This window comes from Hemitrygon akajei, chromosome 7, assembly GCF_048418815.1.
Source record: "Hemitrygon akajei chromosome 7, sHemAka1.3, whole genome shotgun sequence".
NCBI lineage: Eukaryota > Metazoa > Chordata > Chondrichthyes > Myliobatiformes > Dasyatidae > Hemitrygon > Hemitrygon akajei.
Genome location: NC_133130.1, coordinates 67648374 through 67669627, shown reverse-complemented (window position 1 = coordinate 67669627; position 21254 = coordinate 67648374). Strand labels below are relative to the sequence as shown.

General features: G+C 39.7%; 1 protein-coding gene across 2 annotated transcripts in view; it reads left to right on the top strand.

Moving 5' to 3' along the window:
- Nucleotides 1–21254, top strand: part of rps6ka2 (ribosomal protein S6 kinase, polypeptide 2) — a 162095-nt gene that overhangs the window by 80689 nt on the left and 60152 nt on the right. For both annotated transcript variants that reach the window (XM_073051102.1, XM_073051101.1), the window contains exons 6-10: nucleotides 1537–1643; nucleotides 4619–4656; nucleotides 4790–4932; nucleotides 15130–15200; nucleotides 16736–16824. In XM_073051102.1, the coding sequence (XP_072907203.1) occupies nucleotides 1537–1643; nucleotides 4619–4656; nucleotides 4790–4932; nucleotides 15130–15200; nucleotides 16736–16824 (448 nt within the window). The remainder of the gene's footprint in view (nucleotides 1–1536; nucleotides 1644–4618; nucleotides 4657–4789; nucleotides 4933–15129; nucleotides 15201–16735; nucleotides 16825–21254) is intronic.

The window sequence follows — 21254 nt, the reverse complement described above, 5'->3', positions numbered from 1 at the left end:
CAAGGTTACTGGCAGCATTCTGAGCTCTGGAGAGGAACAGATGGATCTTGTGGTTCAAGTCCCTAGATCCCTGAAAGTTGCCCTGCAAGGTTATAGGGTGGTTAAGAAAATATAGCGTGCGATGGTCTTCATTAGTCAGGGGATGAAGTTCAGGAGCCGCAAAGTTATACTGCAACTGTGTAAAACTCTGGTTAGACCACACAGTGTGTTGTGTTCAGTTCTGGTCACCTTATTATTGGAGGATGTAGAAACACTGGAGAGGGTGCAGAGGAGATTTGCCAGGATGCTGTCTGGATTAGAAAGCATGTCTTATTAGGGATTTTCTTTCTGAAGCAAAGGAGGTTAAGAGGTGACTTGATAGAGGTGTTTAAGATGATAAGAGGCAAAGACAGAATGAACAGCCGGCACTTCCTTCCCAAGGCAGCAGTAAGAGAGGGCATAATTTTAAGGTGGTGGGAGGAAAGTGTCAGAGCATTTTTTTTGCACAGAGAGTATCAAGTGCACGGAATGTCTCCCAGGGTGATGGTAGAGACAGATACATTTAAGAGACTCTTAGACAGGCATATGGATGAAAGAAAAATGAAGGACTATGTGGAAGGGAAGGGTTAGATTCAACTTGGAATAGGCTAAAACATTGGTGCAACATTGTGGTGTTCTATATTTTATGTAATGAATTGATCTGTTGGAGGAACTGTTTTTCCCAGAATGTGGTGAATCTGTGGAATTCTCTGCCCAATGAAGCAGTGGAGGCTACCTCAGTAAATATATTTAAGACAAGGTTGGATAGATTTTTGCAAAGTAGAGGAATTAAAGGTTATGGGGAAAAGGCAGGTAGATGGAGATGAGTCCATGGCCAGATCAGGCATGATCTTATTGAATGGCGGAGCTGGCTCGATGGGCAGATGGCCTACTCCTCCTATTTCTTATGTATGAACGGTATGCATGACAAGTTTTGACTGTACTTCGGTTCATGTGACAATAATAAACCAATTCCAATTTTGCAGTTGTAGTAACAAGAAAACTAACAGCGTTTTCTATCATTATGCCATTAATCTAATAAATGCTTTGGGATTTCAGTGCATGCTATTTTAACATGGAAATCCTGAAGTTTCTGTTAGTTATTCACTCCTCTACAGGCTGCACAGTTCACAGCTATCTCCAAGAGTCAAGGGAAAATCACTAGAATTAATTTGAACTTCAGATAATTATGAACTAATGTCAGTGTGAAATATCTGGAAGATATGGACTATTGTATGCAGTCCTAATGGTATAATTACTGCTCAGCATGCTTTCTGGCCCTAAGTAAATTATTTTTCTTGGTACAGTATATATATTTAAGTTTCCTGAGAGAAATATTTCAAATACATGAGGGTTTTAAAAATTTTAAAAAAAATTCTGCAATTTCTACTTCACTATATTTATACATTCCATTCCTTTAAATAACCATTAATAGTTATTTAAAATTGTTCTTTTTCCTTCCTTATTTGATGTTAGTGTGGTTGAAATTCAGCTAATTTGGTAACTGTCTCCCTGAAGGTGATGTTTACAGAAGAAGATGTCAAGTTCTATCTAGCTGAGCTTGCTTTGGCATTAGATCACCTCCATGGGCTTGGGATCATTTATAGAGACTTAAAACCAGAAAAGTAAGAAACGTTTCTTTTCTCTACAATGACAAGATTAACAGTCACAAATTGCTCATGTAAATGTTAACAGATGGTATTCAGCTGAATATTACATGAACTTATGATATTCAACTGCATTATGTTTTGCTTTTAAAGAAAGCCTGTGATAAATTTCTGGTCTGTGCAGACTAGTATGTAAAAACAGCTAAACAGACAGAGATACAGCATATATAAATCACTTGTATGTGACACATAATATAATTGCAGTAACACCACTTGCTACCAGTTGTTAATCCTCGAGAGCTGTTGACCACAGGAGGGCAATCATTTGTCATCACTGGCTCTCTACCAATGTAAAAGCAGCTGTGTAGTCTGCTTCTCAACCTGCAGTCTCAAGTTCTAATCAGCCTGAAACAGTGGGAATGCAATCTATATTTCATTGCTCTCTAAAAATAAAAGGGAAAGAGCTGAACAATGTCTATGCCATATATGTCAAACTCAAGGCCCGCGGGCCAAATCCGGCCCGTGGTGGAATTATCTTTGGCCCGCGAGATAATATCTAATTACTATTAAAGCTGGCCCCAGTAATCGAAGAGCCTATGACGTATGATATGACTAATGCTGAGTTTATTCAGGTACCAGGTTTTCAGGGTTTTTAGTGTTTATTCGGCAGTCTTGCTCGGCAGTCTTCTTCATAAGAAACGGAATTTGTAAAGTGAAACACTTTGTAGTTATAGCAGAGACTGAGACACATGAGAGCAGGCTGAAAAAACGGAGGCAACGAAAGCTGCGTTCGCACGCGTCCGACTAATCTGGCCCACATGAAGCTGCATTTTGCTCAATCCGGCCCGTGACCTAAAATGAGTTTGACACCCCTGGTCTATGCCATTCGGCAATTTGATATTTAACTGAAATACGAAAGAATGCGGAAAATACTTTTGCTGGATGGTATCAACTGAACAAATGGCATGATATTTCACTTTTAAAGATAATTCCATCCTGTGAAACAGTAGGCCACGTGGAAGATTGAATTCCCTTTTGTGAGATTTTATCTTTTAATCAAATCTCTTACCTCAGCTCCACTATTTTCAAGCAAATGATGTAGTAGCTAAAACTGGTGCCTTAGTAATATTTTCATTCTGATCCAGAGATGTAACATCTTGAGCCATGATTATACTCAGCAGGATTTTCTCTTATTGCTAAATGACAAAAATTGTATAATTCTATGAAAATGATTTTCAAAAGAAAGCCCAAGAGAATGCAGATGCTAAATCTGGGTTAAAAAGCAGACTGTTGGAGGAACTCTGACTGGGTTGGAGAGTGCTATTCAAGCCAAGGTATTTACTCACTCTGTGTTCACTACATGTATAAAATCATTTCAGCAAATGGCCTCGTCTTCTTTAAAACACCTTGTAAATGTGTACCTTTTACCAAATCAAGACGTGTTGCTTTCCACTCTGCTCTCAGCCCTGATTCACAGTCTCAACCCAAAACATGAACAATTCCACATGGATTCTTCTTCGCACCATGAGGAGTTTACTTTTTTGCTCAAGTAGAGGCAGTCAGCAGTTCAATAAGTGAACTCAGAATGAAACTTATGTATGAAGAGCTATAACATCAACCGTTGCTAAGACCATTGAAGTATTGAAGCTTTGTCACCGCTGTAATATTTTAGATGTTGGATACAAAAACAGCCAATTAAATGCTTCATGTGCAGTTCCTCAGTTAGATCTGAAGTCTGTTACTGTTCAGATGTTGACAGACTTGCCATATTTTCACTTCTTACTGTCATATTTAAGTCTTGGCAGTAGTTTTAAAGTAAATTATTTGTGCAATGTTTTATTTCATTTATTTGAATGTGAATATTGGTTGGAGTGAATCACAATTAGGAAAAAGGAAGTAATTGTAATTATTAAAGGCCAATTATCTCTGCCCCTGGGCATATTTCTGAAGTTTCTAAGGGCAGTTTCAGTTGCCTCATCAAAGACTTATTATTTCATATGAGAAGCAGAGATATTTAATGATTATTCAATGTAATCTTACTCACAAGTTCAATGGTAAAGCACTCTATTCCTGCTCATGGTAAGATCTGGGCAATATGAAAGTTCGGCTGTTTGGTGACATGAAACGTTCATACCACAGAGTCCTAATCATTGGACATCTCCAATACCGACCTAAGCCAAATGTCATCTTGTTCTTGAAGTATACTAATGTCTCTTCAACTTCATTAGGCCAAAATACTTTTAGTCCTTACCCAACACTAAAAGGGAAATACCTTCAATATGCAGATTGCAGTGTTTCACGAAGCTGGCTCAGACTTTCTGCTGGAGCTTACTGGATGGGCAATAAAGATTAACTTTCTCAATAAACTTCATACTCATTTGTGAATGAATGGAAATAAACTCAACCGACATCTTACACATTGAATGAGTTTATGGGAATCTGATGTCTATATGCTGGTTAACCTTTAGTCACAGTCCTGGTATAGGGTCCAAAATCTACTTATTAGCAACAAAAAGTTATCTCTGCTTAGCAACATGGCTATAGCTGATGATTCAGAGTCACTGAGCTGACTGAAGGCTATTAATTACCATCTTGCTGACTGTTAGGATAGGAATACTGTAGTACAGCGTGAGTATATTTCTATGTGATGTCTATTGTCCATCCAGCCCAATATAATCTCTCTTTATTGAAAACCTTAACTGGAAAATTAGATCCTGTGCTTCGTTATGAAACACAGGAGAAATTGCATATGCTGGAAATCTGGATAAATGCACAAAAAAATTTACTGGAGAAACTTAGCAGGTCAGGCAGCATCTATGGAGGGAAATGAACAGTCAATGTTTCAGGCCAAGACCCATCATCAGATGGTTCTCGTATCTGTTGACAATGTGAAAGGACTGTTACTTCTGAGTTTTAAATATGGAAATGAGCTTAAGTACTTTACATCACCGAAGGATTTCTCATATCGTTTATTTTTGCTTTTTAAATTTCAGTGTACTTCTAGATGAAGATGGTCACATTAAAATAACAGGTGAGTACAGACTGGATTAATTAAATTGAATATCAAACTGAGATGCACTGACATTGAACATTCAAGTTGCACACATCATTTCTGACACTCTGACGAGGTTTCAGTTTTATTAAAAGTCCTTTATGCTGCACAGACTTTGGGCTCAGCAAGGAAGCTGTTGACCATGACAAGAGAGCCTATTCCTTCTGTGGAACAATAGAGTACATGGCTCCCGAGGTCGTCAATCGCCGTGGTCATACGCAAAGTGCGGACTGGTGGTCCTTTGGTGTTTTAATGGTAAGTGGAATCATCTTCTTTTGGTGATAACAAGGGAGAATGATTCTTTTTCCAGATTTTCATCATCTGATTTCCCAAGGGACCATTGTAAGGTTGAGTGTATTTGATTTTTCTAGCTGGTAGTTAAATTTAATTTCTTTTGAGGGCAGTTGGATGAGTGCACACAGCAGTTGCTTGTGAGAATTGACTTAATCTTGCAAGCCAGAGGCTCTGCAATGGAGTGAATGAAATTAATGTGATATTTAATTAAGTTTCACATCAGTATCAAAGCTGGGTTTTAAAGTTATAGTTTTCTTTCGTTCCCTCTTGTCCAAGAAGCAGTGAATGTTTTGACATGAGAAACCAGTGTTTTGACTCTTTTCCAAAATAATCTGACAGAATAGCCGAATGGTTTTGTGGAATAAATGCAGTGGCATCTGCAAAAATATGTTTATTTATCATCAAGTGTGATACCCTGAATGTCTTTGCAAAAAAACTGACAATCCCAATCATGCCAGGTTTTAGCAATGAATTGTTGATTTGTTAAAGAAAGTATAATAGAAATTGTTATCAATGTGACAAGCATTTTAACTGTTGTTACAGGTATTGTAAGTCATTAAAAATATGTCATATTCCGGTCATGAATTCTCATTTGTTGCCTCTCTGGATTAGTGCCTTTGACATTAAGTGGCTCCCACAATTTAGGAGTTAAGGCCACAGAATGGTAGAATTTTCAAACTTCTTACCAAAGTTTGATGTTTGATTTATTCAAGAAGGAAAACAACAAGGAATTACGCAGTATTCAGAGAAACGAGTGCTAAAAATCATTTACAAAAAAAAGTAATAATCCTAATCTGTAAGGCCTAACAATTTGGTCTAAAGCAATGAGAGGCTATTTGCTAAAGCCTTCGGGGGCAAAGGACCCAAAAGCAAAAATGAGGCTTCATGGAAAAGACCAAAACCCAGCCACAGAAAGCAGGACACTTCTCCAAAGCCATCCTGATCTGCTGATCTATCCTGCATAGTATGTAGCACGTGAATATTTGTGAAATCTGTGCTCTGAATTAATTTTCTGTTCCATTGTTTGTGTTTGCACTCACTCCCCTCCTTTTCAGAGCTGATTTTAGAAGAGCGTTAAATGGACTGGACCTAACTCACACTGAGTAGCAGCAATCCATATTTGCAAAGAGTTAGGGGTAACAAAATTCTTATCTCTTAATACCTATACAGTGACGGCACACAGAGCTTATTGAAATGATGTTGATGCAGCACAAATCCGCTGGTGCTGCCTTTCCTAAAACTGATGAGCCTAATCCCATCCTGTCACACACGTTTGAAATGGTCATTCTACCAATTACATACTTTAGCCACCCCCGTTTGTATAAAAGTGAGTTTTAAACCCCCATTCTATCATTTATGTAATTTTAGAACAGTTTAAATGATCAAAATGTTGCACCTTATTATACAATATCCACTGCTTCTGCACTATGTCCACTTGAAGTTTTTAACATTATACTTTCTAAATTGTAGTCATGCAGTAAGCTTTACCTCATCCCTCAATTTCCTTCCCCTTCATTACTTGACTCCAGAAATTTCATCCTTCAATGTCTCTTTAAAAGTGTTGACACATGTATGATGGGCCCAACATATTGTTGAATCATTTTAAAGATGTACAGTATATAGAATAAGTCAATGATAGAGACCTGAATGGAAAACTCAGTGAGATGTGCATGGATAAAGAATATTATGGGATCTTCATAGTTAAAAGATTGTGAATGTTTGTATATGAACCTCACTTGGTTTGGGTTAAATCCTGATCTGATGTGGCATGCTATTGCTTGGTTTTTAGTTCCATGATGAAATCCTATAGGATACCTTTCTGTGATTGGTAATTCTATAACCACATCACTCTTCTCCTTGCAAGAATGTACTATAGGCTCCCTTATCCTTGCTTCCCCTGCCCACTTTGCCCCTTCATTTCCTTGATGCTGACCTCCAGGATTCTCAGCCCTTTGTCTGCTGGCACCCCACCACATCCCATTCTCAAAGGTTTCTTCGCTAAATTTGACTGGTTTTCACCTCATTAACCCCCTAAAGGCCAGTGTAAAGCTGGTACCTGGGCTGTCCATTCTTTTCATTACTTTCCTCCTGAGCCACCAGATCCAGGCTGACTCTAGTCTGCAGACCACCCAGGTAGCAAGTGCAGTTTCCCTTTAAGAAAACACGGCCAATGGACAGGGCTGCAGGTAAAACTGAAAAGCAGGACCCTATGCCTCCCACTCCCTACTGTCTGACTAATTCACTCCCTGTCAGCTCAACATCTTGTGCGCGTGCTTTGAAAGGGGCAATAAAAAAATCCTGTGAGAATCCATGTTACAGCTTTCAGGAGGATGAACCCTCGCAAGGTGTCAGTCCCTGATAGTGTGCACGGCAGGGAACTCAAGCCAACCAACAGGCTAGAGTGTTCAGGACATCTTGAGTCCCTCATTGCTCTAGTAAGAGGTTCCCACCTACTTCGAAGGGGCATCATTCATATCAATAAGAAGAGCAGAGTGATCTGCCTCAACAGCTGTCACCAAGTTGCTCTTGCACCTACTGTGAATAAGCACTTTGAGAGGGTGGTATTGGCTAGAGTTATCTGTTGTTTAAAGAGATAAGCAAGGGTGTTGTAGTAAGCATTTGCCTATTACCACATTAGGTCCACAACAGATGCAATCTCCACTCAGTCTTGAATCACCTGGACAATAGCAATACCTACGTCAGGCTGCTGTTTGTTGATTTCAGCTCAACGTTCAACACTGTCACATCCTCAGTTCTAATGAAAAAGCTCCAAAACCTGGGTCTCTGTACCTCTCTCTGCAACTGGATCCTTGACTTCCTCATCAGGAGACATAGTCAGAGCAGATCAGAAATAACATCTCCTCCTCCATGACAATCAAAACAGGCACACCTCGGCCTGCTGCTCCTCTATCTCTACACTCATGACTGTGTCACTAAGCACAGCTCAAACACCATCTATAAATTCGATGATAACACAATGTCTATTGCCAGAATCTCAGATGGCAAGGAGGAGGTGTACAGGAGTGGGATAGATTGGCTGGTTGAGTGGTGTCATAACAATAACCTTGGCCTCAGCATCAGTAAACCAAGGAATTAATTGTAGGCATAATGAGTGCTGTGGATAGAGGGGAACAGGTGGATGTCATATACTTGGATTTCCAGAAGGCATTCAATAAGCTGCCACACAAGAGACTTAAAAATAAGATACAGATGCATGGAGTTGGAGGAAGTGTATTGGCATAGCATATTGGTTAACCAATAGAAGGCAGAGAGCTGGTATAAATGGGCGTTTCTCCGGTTAGCAGTCAGTGGTGAGTGGGGTGCCGCAGGGGTCGGTGCTGGGCCCACAGCTGTTTACCATTTACATTGATGATTTGGAATAGGGAACTAAGTGTAGCATTGCAAAATTTGCTGATGACACTAAACTGAATGGAAAAGCAAATTGTACAGAGGATGTGGAGAGTCTGCAGAGGAATATAGATAGGTTAAGTGAATGGGCCCAGGTCTGGCAGATGGAATACAATGTTGGTAAATGTGAGATCATTCACTTTGGAAGGAATAATAGAAAAGCAGGTTATTATTTAAATGGTGAAAGATTGCAGCATGCTGTTGTGCAGAGTGAGTTGGGAGTGCTTGTTCATGAATCGTAAAAAGTTGGCTTGCAGGTACAGCAGGTTATTAAGAAGGCAAACAGAATGTTGGCCTTCATTGCTAGAGGGATTGAATTCAAGAGCAGGGAGGTTATGCTGCAACTATACAGGGTACTGGTGAGGCCACACCTGGAGTACTCCATGCAGTTCTAGTCTCCATATGTGAGGAAGGATATACTGGCTTTGGAGGCAAAGCAGAGGAGGTTCACCAGGTTGATTCCAGGGATGAAGGGGTTAACCCATGAGGAGAGATTAAGTCACCTGGGACTATACTCTCTGGAATTCTGAAGAATGAGAGGGGATCTTATAGAAACATACAAAATTTTGAAAGGGATGGATAAGATAGAAGTAGGAAAGTTGTTTCCATTGGTCGGTGAGACTAGAACTAGGGGACATTGCCTCAAGATTCAGGGGAGAAGATTTAGGATGGAGATGAGGAGAAACTGTTTTTCCCAGAGAGTGGTGAATCTGTGGAATTCTCTGTCCAGGGAACCAGTTGAGGCTTCTTCACTAAATATATTTAAGATGCAGTTAGATAGAATTTTACATAGTAGGGGAATGGTATGGTTATAATAGTTTAATAGTAGGTTATGGGGAAAAGACAGGTAGATGGAGCTGAGTTCCCAGACAGATCAGCCATGATCTTATTGAATGGCAGGGCAGGCTTGATGGGCCAATGGTCTACTCCTGCTCCTATTTCTGGTGTTCTTATGACTTCATGAAGGGAAAGTCAGAAGAATTTATGCTGGCCATCATCAAGGGTTTAGCAGTCGAAAGAGTGAACAGCTTCAAGTTACTGGGCATCATCATCTCTGAATACCTATCCTGGAACCCATATTGATGTAATTACGAAGAAGGCACACCAGCGGCTATATTTCATTGGATGTTTGAAGAGACTTGTTATGTCACCAAAGACATTTCACAGGTGTATGGGGGAAAGGATTCTATCTGTTTGCATCACTGTCTGGTATGGAGGCTGCAATGCACAGGATCAGTAAATGCTTCTGGCTCAACCATGGGCACCTACCTCCCACCATCAAGGTGGGCTTCAAAAGGTGATGCCTCAAGAAGGTGGCATCTCACCATCCAGGACATACCTTCTTCTCAGTACTACCATCAAGGACCTAGTACTGGAGCCTGAAGACACACAATCATCATTTTGGGACCAGCTTCTTCCCCTCTGCCATCAAGTTTTTGAATGATCCATGAACAGTATTTTGCTCTCTTTTTGCACTTTATTTATTTTTAAAAAAAAATCTTATTCTAACTTATAGCATTTTTGTATGTATCGCCATGTATTGCTGCCTCAAAACAGCAATTATTGTGCACTTCTTGTTATTTACCTGAAGGACCTCATGGCATCTTTTTATCCAAGACCTGCGGTGACACTGCATCCCATTCTCAGCCATCCTTCAATGTTTCCCAACTAGATGAACTTCCCTTAACTGTCTCCACCTGTTCCAGACACCATCATCCCATTTAAGAGATATTTGTAGCTTAAGCTGAACTTCTAACTCGTGGTACTGACTGCAAATTATTAGTTGGCCTACAGCATGGTGACTGCTTAATAACGCCAACTAAGTTCTTGGTCAACATTGTTTGATTAGTTTTGAATTGGTAAATGATTGTGCACCATGAGTTTCCAGTGTGCTGGTTCAAGAAATTCTACAAGTTAACATGAAGATACAACAAGTAATTAGAAAGGCAAAGCAAAAGTGTGTTGGTCTTTTTTGCAAGTAGATTCTGGTTTAAGAGTAAGATTTCATGCTTGAATTAATTGGGGCTTTTCTTGGGACCACATTTGATTTGGTCATGAAAAATTTGAAGGGGTAGCCTCTTAAAAGGAAGAGGAAGTGCAGTCTTGTTGGAAGCTGGCAATGGAGTGGTGAGAGTGTTTTTCCTCATTTTTCGGTGCATAGCTCTTGCTGTGAGTGAATATGGATTGTTTCATTATCAAGGATCAGTCATTCATGAAAATCAGTGCTCCTCGTTTTAATTCTGCCTCATATAAACGGGAATATTTGCATTTAGTCACTGTTCAGAGATAGTGTGAATCAACAAATCTGTCATTAGTCCTATCAGCAGCCTTTGTCCAGAATCAGCTATTATGCCTTCATTATACTGCAGTCCAGTGTATTCCATAAGACCATGTGATATCAGAGCAGAATTAAACCGTTTGGATCATTGAGTCTGCTCCACTAATCAATCATAGTTGATTTATTATCCTTCTCAATGCAGTTCTTCTGGCTACTCCATGTAACCTTTGACGCCATTACTAATCAAGAAACTATTAACCACTGAATTAAATATGTATATCCAATCACTTGGCCTCTACAGCCATCTGTGGCAGTGAATTCTACATATTCACACACTTTGGTTGACGGGTTTCCTCCTTATTCCTTCTAAAAGAACACCACTCTATTCTAAAACTGTGCCCTCTTGTTCTAGACTCCCCCACCATGGGGAACATCCTCTCCACATACATTATGTCTCGACTTTTGAATACTCAGTAGGTTTCAATGAGATTTCCCCCAAGCTCCAGTGAGTACAGGTCCAGAGCCATCATGTGCACCTTTCATCCCAGAATCATTCTTATGAATCTTCTCTGGACGCTCTCCACTTCCAGCACATCTTTCCTTAGATAAGAGGCCCAAAATAGCTCACAATACTCTGTGCAGTCTGACCAATGCCTTATAAAACCTCAGCATTATATCCTTGCTTTTATATTCTAGTTCTCTCCAAATGAATGCTAACATTGCATTTGCTTTCCTTACCACCAATTCAACATACAAGTTAACCTTTCGCAAATCCTGCAAAAGGACTCACAAGTCCCTTATAATTCCTAACTCCCTTTGTACCTCTGATTTCTGAATTTTCTCCCCGTTTAGAAATTAATCTACACCTTTATTCCTTACAGCAAAGTGCATGACCATAAACTTCCCTGCACTATATTCCATCTGCCACTTCTTTCCCTTTCTCCTGATCTGTCCAAGTCCTTCTGCAGACTCTCTGCTTTCTCAACACTACCTGCCTCTCCGAGAACCTTTGTATCATCCACAAATTTGTCCACATTCACATTACTGAAATCAAAGGACTGTGAATATGGCACCCTAGCAAACCATATATTAGAGTACCACTTTAAGACTGAGGCTTAAGCTCCTGTTTGATGTATCGCTGTCATTATGTTGTCCTCCAAAATAGTCTGCAGGTCACCTATGTGCAAAAGTAGTGACCACAGTTATTTAAATTGTCTGTTTTTAACTTAGCCCCTCTTGGTGTTTAGCACATTCTCATTAAACCCTCTATAGAAAATGAATGTGTTCTGGTGACTTGGAAGAAATGTGTATTATGTTGAATAGAAAATATATAGAATTTTCATTTTAATTTCTTTTAAAATCCATGCAGTATACTCATTACCAAGGAGTCTACATGTTAATATTCATGCTTCAAAGCTCAGCTTTGGGAAGCAAGCTGTGTACTGCCCACTCACCAAGCCTGTGGTTTGATTATCATCTATCAGAGCTGTGAACAGTGTCAGAAATCAGCATCAGTTTGAGCTGACATGTACCTGGCTGCAGAGATATTATACAACGTGAGGTCAAATGACAGTGCCTGCAGTCTCATTTTCATGGTGCATGACAAACATTAACATTTAATGAACGGCAGAGAGTAGGCAGAATATATCTTTCTCATTATTGTTTGTAACACTTTACTTTTAGTTGCAGTGTTGTTAGTTTTAGCAGATAGTGTATTGTGGAACTTAGTGAATTAATTGATAAATCTTTTTAAGGAAGGGAACGTCAAAATATAGCCTTGAATGTGGCAGAATAAACTATCAAAGAAGTACAATAAAACTTTTGACTGAATATTCTCTCCATATCTTGGAGCACTGCACCATGCTCAGCAAGATAGTAAATGCTACTAGTTGACTGTGTGTAGTGGTATATCCTTCATTAATCCAGGATACATCTGCTACCATTCATACATTGTCAACAGTCACCTGATCTGTATCATCCATGATCTTGATTCAGACTCACCCCGAATTATTAAATAGCTAAGCTACAACCGCTATCATGCTGAGTATTATTTTCTTTCTTCCCAGCAGACCTTGGAAATGTTTATCCAAAAATTAAATATTCTTGGCAAACTAAATATTTGATTCTTAACATTCAGCTAGAATGGCATATTTTAGTTTTTAATCTTACAGTTTATTTTGGAGTGGCTTTAGTGAATGGCCAATTTAAACTGTTTCCAAATGACGGATTAGGGAAATGCACATGAAAAAACAAGGTGGAATTGTTTCAAGGGAGCAATTTGAAAATAATTGTTTGAAATATAACTGAAACCTGAACAATAATCCATTATATAGAGCTGCAAAGTTCATTGGATAGAAATTTCCAGTGATGCTTGAGATTACCAGCCACCCAGTCTCACAAAGAAGCTGTTAAACTTAGAAGGAAATAAAGAAGGTAAATTTGTTGTGCCTGCAAAAATATGGGATGATGATTTGGATATGTGTTCTTTTCTTAACCAGTTTTAATGAGTCTCCACACATGCTTTATAAGTTTTGAATGAAGAGAATATGTTCTTATCAGATTTACCTTAGTATTCAATTGATTATTTTACATCAGTAAATCCAATCCTTTTCATTTCCTATATCTCAATGTTTTGTTATTTCTTTTACATTTGTCTTTTTGCAACTCTTTGTCCAGGTGTTGTAGAAATCATTAACTTGAGGGCTGTCAGGATAAGGATCGCAAATTCTTCCTCATCGGGAGACCACAGTCAGTGCAGTTCAGTAATAACATGTCCTCCTCACTGACCAGCAACACAAGCACATCTAAAGGATGTGTGCTTAACCACTGCTTTACTCTTTCTGCACTCATCACTACGTGTCTAGGCTACACTCATCACTGCATGGCTAGGGTACAGCTCGAAGTTCATCTGTAAATTCACTGATGACACTGCTGTTGTTGGCAGAAAACATGGTAAAAGAACATTATAATGACATCTTAGATGGCAATGAGGACTGACGTGTATAGGGGTGAGATAGATCAGATAACTGAGTCGTTTTGCTACAACAACCTTGACTCAGTGTCAGCAAGACTAAGGAATTGATTGTGGGATTGGGGAAGGGGTGTTTGGGAGAACACTCACTGAGGGGTCAGCAGTGGAAAGGGTGAGCAGTTCAAGTTCCTGATCTTAGAGGATCTATCCTGCACACAGCATATTGATGCATTGTGAAGAAGGCATCCAGCAGCTGTACCTCATTAGGAGTGAGAAGGGATTTCTTATATCAGCAAAGACGAGATGCACCGTAGAAAGCATTCCGACCTAAGGGTTATACACTCAGCCAGCTCCTTCATAGGCACAAGCCTCTCCACCATCGGGGTCATATTTCAAAGGTGCAGCATCCATCATTAAAGACCCTCACCGTCCAAGACATGCCTTCCTCTTGTTACAGCAACCTGGGAGGAGATACAGGAGCATGAAGACACAGGCTCAATAGCTCCAAACATGAGGAAATCTGCAGATGCTGGAAATTCAAACAACGACACACAGGGTCTCGGCCCGAAACGTCGACAGCGCTTCTCCCTATAGATGCTGCCTGGCTTGCTGTGTTCCACCAGCATTTTGTGTGTGTTGTTGTTTGGCTCAATCGCTCCGTTCTCTCTGTCCTCAGATTTCTGAACAGTCTATGAACACCTGACCACTACCTTGTCTTTCATATCAGAATGGTTTTTTTTCACCACATCTTGCCCCGTAAGATATCGTGGTAAAAGAACATTCAATATCTGTCAAATGATAAATGAGTAAATATATTATAATGACATAATATGAGATCCTTGTGCTCAGGACAGACCTGAGGCTTAAAACTGGCAATTTTCCATGTTTGGATCAACTTGAAACCAAACAAAAGCCTTTTGTCTATGAAATCACAGAATCTTTCTGCAGAAGCTAATTTCAGACTAGCACACTATACAGCTTTGTTCATGGTTTTCCATGATCACCACAGAGCCTGTTAATAAGCTGTCTTTTCCATTAGTATTGTCCCTATTCAACCCAACTATTATTGAGAGAGGGAGAGAGAAGGAGAGGGAGAAAGAGAGAGGGAGAGGGAGAGGGAGAGGGAGAGGGAGAGAGAGGGAGAGGGAGAAAGAGAGAGGGAGAGGGAGAGGGAGAGGGAGAGAGAGGGAGAGGGAGAAAGAGAGAGGGAGAGGGAGAGAGTGACAGTGACATTGTGAGAGTGGGAGAGAGTGGGGGGAGAGAGAGAGAGAGGGAGAGGGAGAGAGTGAGAGTGGGGGAGAGAGAGAGAGAGAAAGAGATTTTCACAGTACAAACCATATTTATGAAAGTCCAACAAGGTATTTGTTTGGTAAATGTCTTCATTTTGTTACTGATTGGTTGACTGATTTGAACAGCCAAATGAAGTATGCAGATCATGTTGGCAGAGCTATTTGAGCATTGGTGATGTCTCTAACGTACCTGTTTTAACTTCATTGCCTAGTTTGAAATGTTGACGGGGTCGTTGCCTTTTCAAGGAAAGGACAGAAAGGAAACCATGGCACTTATCCTCAAGTAAGTTATGTGTGAGAATCATCACAGCTTTGTCTGGTTAGCCTCAGTGTGTGATGAAGAAGAACTCCTGATGCTTTGGAAGAAAAGAAAAGCACAGGTGATTATATCTGAACCAGTATCCTATTTTACATGTATAATGAGAAGCTGCTGCTTTTAACCGAGTTATATAGTACAGTTGCCATAACCTAAGTACTTAATGGGGTTGGATCATGTGGTTTACTTCCCCATGTCTCTGTATGTCTAAAAGTACATACTGAAACACACTTTTCTATTTGCCCTACTACTCAAAGCCATTCTCACTCTGGGGTATAGTAGTAGGGATATATGTTGGGCACTTTTGCTCCACTACTCTCTATACCAAAGCAACTCACTACATTATTAGATCTTTTGCTCTGATATCATCAATTCTGTCTTGTCTTGCCTGGTATTCCTCACAAAAACTCTTAGTTCCCCACTGTGGAGTTGGTCTGCAGACTTCCACATGCCTCCCAGCTTACGAGGTTAGGTCACCTACTGAAGAGCACCACTGACTGTCAAAGCCTGTATGATTGCAGCAGCCCATTTGTACTGAGCCAACCATGCCACACTGATGAGCTCCCAGTAAAACCACACTGGACCAGGCAGCATGGCAGAGGAACAAGCAGTCTGTTTTCAAGGCCGTGAAAGAGTTGTCCAAATATCTGAAAAAGCAAATTCTGTCCTCAGATCTATTTTGAAAAGAAATATTAAGTAGAGACTGGGCACTTCCATGAACATACAAAGGCTTGTTCACTTAAATGTGGCAGTATAATAAAAACTATTTAAAGAGTTCCCATTTCTGTATTTATGCTATATACAGGTAAAAAGTCAGGCTCCATTAATAAACTGATCAGTTTACCTCTTTCTCTAGAATCTGTTTAAGTGTTCAAGATTTTTCATGTATCTTATTGTTTATTCCAAAGGTTCTCAGACATTATTTAATACATAAAAATATAATCTAAGATTGCTTCTAAGGCAAATAAAGAATGGTGTATTATGAGGTACAAAGTGAATGACAGTTAGTAAAATTCCTTATGACTTTGGTTGAATAAGCCAAAAATCATAAAGCAGCACAAACCTGGGATGTTCCAAATTTAAACTGTGACCTAAATTCAGACAGCTGATTTTGGCCTGGGTATATATATAACAATTCCATTTAACGTTCTTGGCCTAAGAAGAGAGTCGGTCAGAATACTTGTTCCTAACTGCCGACGTAATCTCTCCTGGAGGGTGCTTACGCAAGTATTGAGTATGCACAGGATATTATCAGTTGGATTGACAACTGTGACTCATCAGGTTCCTGTCAGTATCTCTCTTGGTCCTCAGTCCGCAAATGATTATTTAACCAAAATATCACCAGGGTCCATCCTTTGGGCAGACTGTTTTCAGGAGAGGAATTGAAAGATAAGGAATAGGAGGAAAGTCAGAGAAGAAAAGAAATACATTTCCCCAAACTGTTTTAAAATAATTCTGTTTGCTTAAATGACTGAGAGATATTTGTCATGTTTGTTTTCTAGAGCAAAACTGGGAATGCCACAATTCTTAAGCCCAGAAGCCCAAAGCCTTTTACGAGCACTTTTCAAGCGGAATCCTTGCAACAGACTAGGTAGATATGGTTTACATCGTCCTGTAAAATTGCAACACCAACCGGAAGTGTAGATCAGAAAATTAACCGTTCTTTATTATATGATATTAATCTGTACATTTTATCAAAGAGCATTGATAGTTTATTCATAGACATCAAAGCAGAGAACAGCTGACACATTTGGGGTCTGTGAAAGAAGTAAGATAGTGTATTTCCATTTAGTTGTGATTCATAGCTCTTACCATTGAAAGATATTTTCTGATGGAATTAAGATAAAGGAAACAACCATCCTCTGACTTATCTGTCATTATTTTATTATTTTATTCTCTTTTGTAAATGAGCACTCATTTTGAAATAATCAGTTTCATTGGTCGAGGAAACTTAAAAAACATATAACGTAGGAAGGAAAAGCACAGTGCAGAGCCTTCTACTCAGGATGTTATTCTGACCTTTTGACCCATTCCAAGATGAACCTAACCTTTCCCTCACACGTAGCCCTCTATATTTCTTTCACCCATGTGCCTAAGAGTCCCTTAAATGTCCCAAATGCATCTGCCCCAAGCAGTACCCATGGCAGCACATTCAAATGTACTTAACACCCTGAGTCGTAAAAACCTGCCTCTGATATCCCACCCTCCACTTTCCTTCAAACACCTCAAAAGTATGTCCTCATATTAGCCATTACCACCCGGGGAAGAAAGCAGTGACTGTCACATCTTTCCTATAATGAGGTGACTGGGACTGAAGGCAATATTCCAAGACTGGTACAACTGGAATATTGTAGAGCTGCAGCATTACCTCATGGCTCTTGAACTCAATCCCTTGATTAATGAAGGCCAACATACTATAAACCTTCTTAACCACCTGATCGACTTGAACAGCATCTTTGATGGATCTATGGACTTGGACCTCAAGGTTCCTCTGTTCCCCCACACCGCTAAGAATCTTGCCGTTTAACCTAGCTTCAAATTCAACCTTCCAAAGTATGTCTTCTTCTTCTTCTCCTCAGTCTTGTTTTACGGCGGTTGGCACCCAGCTTAATGGTGCATTACCGACACCTTCTGCTCTGGAGTGTGGATCAGACGATAGTCTTACATTCTAAATCCCTTCACCCATTCTCTTCTCTCTCTCTCTCTCTCTCTCTCTCTCACACACACACACACACACACACACACACACACACACACACACACACACACACACACACACACACACACCATCTACACTTTATCCTTTCTTCTCTGGCCATCCTAGTACCCTATTCCTGCTTATCCATCATGTCCTATAAAAAAACCCTGTATCCCTTAAGAAAGCTAAAAGTACCCTGACCTGTGCCGGTGCCCTCTCACCCATGCCCAGTAACCCTTTTAATGTAAATCCCTGCACCCTCAATTCCCTTAGATTAATTCTCATCATCTCTCTCTGTATCCCATACATCCTGCAACTTAGAATTACATGCTCTACTGACTCCTCTTCCTGACATTCCTCACACAATCCTGTCTGGAGTTTCCCTATCATTTTCAATGTTTTGTTTAATGCACAGTGCCCCAGCCTTAACCTAGTCCACACAGTTTCCTCTCTTCTATATCCAAAGTATGTCATTGGATGGAACTCTATCTGCCACTTCTCAGCCCAGCTTTGTATTCTATCAATGCCCTATTGTAATCTATGGCAATCTTCTACAATATCTGCAACATCAACAACCTTTATGCCATCTGCAAATGTACTAGCCCTTTCCTTTCCTGATGCACCATCAATAACTCTGAGACGTGGGTTAAGGTAGGCTTTTATTGGCTGAAAGAAAGCACAAGCAGCAATCGACCACCACACAACATCCTGGAGACTGAGGAAGGGTCTGTGGCTCCAATCGCCTTTATACCGGGGTCAGTGGGAGGAGCCACAGGAGCAGTCAGCGGGGGGGCATGTCCAGACAGGTATATGTAGTTCACCACATATCCTCATCCAAGTCATTTATAAAAATCACAAACAGCAAGGTCCCAGAATGGATCCCTTGGAACATTTCTCATCCTGGACCTCTAGGCCGAATATGCTCCATTTACTACCATCCTCTGCCTTCTGTGGGCAAGGCAATTCCAAATTCACATGGCAAACTTTCCATGAATCCCTTGCTTCAGATTTTCTTAATGAGCCTACTTTGGGGAAACTTGCAAATGCCATATCAAAATGCAAATGCGCCACATCCACTGTTTCACTTTCATCAACTTGTTTTATCACTTCTTCAAGACTTTAATCAGGTTCATGAGGCATGGTTTGTCCCTCACAAAGCCATGCTGACTATCCCTAATCTGACTATGCTTCTCCAAATGCTTGTAAACCCTGTCACTAAGAGTCCTCTCCAATAGTTTGCCCACCACTGATGTAAGCCTCGCTGGTCTATAATTGCCATGATTTCCTTTCTTGAACAAAGGAATAACATTTGCAATCCTCCAGTGTTCTGGTACAAACTCCGTGGCCAGTGAGGATGCAAAGATCATTGCCAATGATGCAACAATCTCTTCCCTCTCCTCCTGTAGTCATCTGGGATATATCCCATCCGACCCCAGGAACTTAGCTATCCTAAAGTTTTTGAAAAGTTCCAACATATCCTCTTTCTTAACCTGAACGTATTGCAGCACATTAGCCTATTCTAAACTGACCTCACATTTGTCGAGGTCTTTCTCATTGGTGAATACCGAAGCAAAGTATTCATTAAGGACCTCTCCTACCTCGTCTGACTCCAGGCACATATTTTGTCTTTTATCCCAAATGATCCTTTCTCATTTTTCTTGAATTATTTTAAGTATATTTCTTCAGCTTTTTCCTCTCAATGTTTGCAAAGAAATAAACATAGTTATCAGGTGAAGAAAGAACATTATATTAACAAAAGTGATACAACACAAAATTACTTTCTAAACATGGGAAATTATTTGAAGTTGCAATCTGCTTCTTAAAATCAAATTGAGATCAGAGCAATAAAATGGGAAACTCATGTCTAATTTTGTTAGTCTTATATTGGTGTCTTTTAATCATTTTACGTATGCCATTTTTATTATGAAGAAGATATTTAAATTTACAATGCAGCTTTATATTTCATATGTTACAGATTCAGGCAACAATAAATATATGAGTTAGGCAGGGGTTTATATAACAAATAACATGTTTATTAAACACTGAAAACAAACCCCCCCAAAAGTAAACAAATCACTGACGTAACCGGAAGTCAGCTGCTGTGCGGCAGCTTGATCTGTTCTTAAAGCATTGAAGCTTAAACAGTTCTTAAAGTGATGTTGCAAAAACAGTTCTTCAAAGTAATATTGCCAAAAGTTCAAAATGCTCACAGTCCATTTAAGGGAGAGACTTTTTAAGACGATTTAAATTCCCTTTTCTGTCGTGTTGCTTCGGTTCCCAAGATCGAACTTTTTCCCACAAAGAATTTACGAAATGAAACGGCTTAAAGGCACTGACCTTTCCTTTACAGAACTATTCCCAATCCTTTCTGCTATTTCGCAGGGATTAACACGAGAACAGTCAACGAATTCCTTCCGAATAAGGATCAAACAAGGTCGAACCTGTTTCACTGTCGAAATCGATTCTCCTCGATCTTTAACTCCCGAACTCCGATCTTCACTCTCCACTGATTCTCAACTAGCAGTATTGTAGAGAAACTGCTGGCAATGACCTTTTAAACTTTAGGTATTAGATAAAACTTCATCTTTCAACTAAACTGCGTCATAATATTAAATCACGCAGTGGCATGAAGTCAACGTGGCAAATCCAGCCACGAACTGCCCCTCCTCACAGGGAGGGGTCCTCCTTTTATACCCTGTAAAAAAAACCTGTCACATGACCTCTACTGGCAGGAAAATGACATCACTCCACCATCACAAGACCATTACCTCAAGTCCAGTATAGCTTCAATCCCAGTCACGTGACAAGGGTACGAGTACGTAACACCTCCCTCCAAAAAAAACATTTTTGGTCTGACAAGAACAAAAATTTCAAAAATTATTTACAAGAAAAACAAATGTATAAATTTTATAACATACACAATATACAATACCATCATATAACATCTTACAACTCACAATACAGTAGGAGTGTTACAATTGAAAAAAAAACCACTCTATAAAAAAAATTACATTGTACATTCAACATCGAGATAGACAATCAGCAACCACATTATCTTTACCTTTAATGTGAGTTATCACAGTATTGTACTCTTGTAACATCAAACTCCAATTTAATAATCTCTTGTTTTTGTTTTTCATCTTACTCAGAAAAACTAACGGATTATGATCAGTGTAAACAATGTGGTTTTTGAGTTGTACCAACATATACCTCAAAATATTCTAAAGCTAAAACAAGAGATAACAATTCTTTCTCTATTGTTGAATAGTTTATTTGATGCTTATCAAATTTCTTAGAGAAGTAAGCTACTGGATGATCAACCT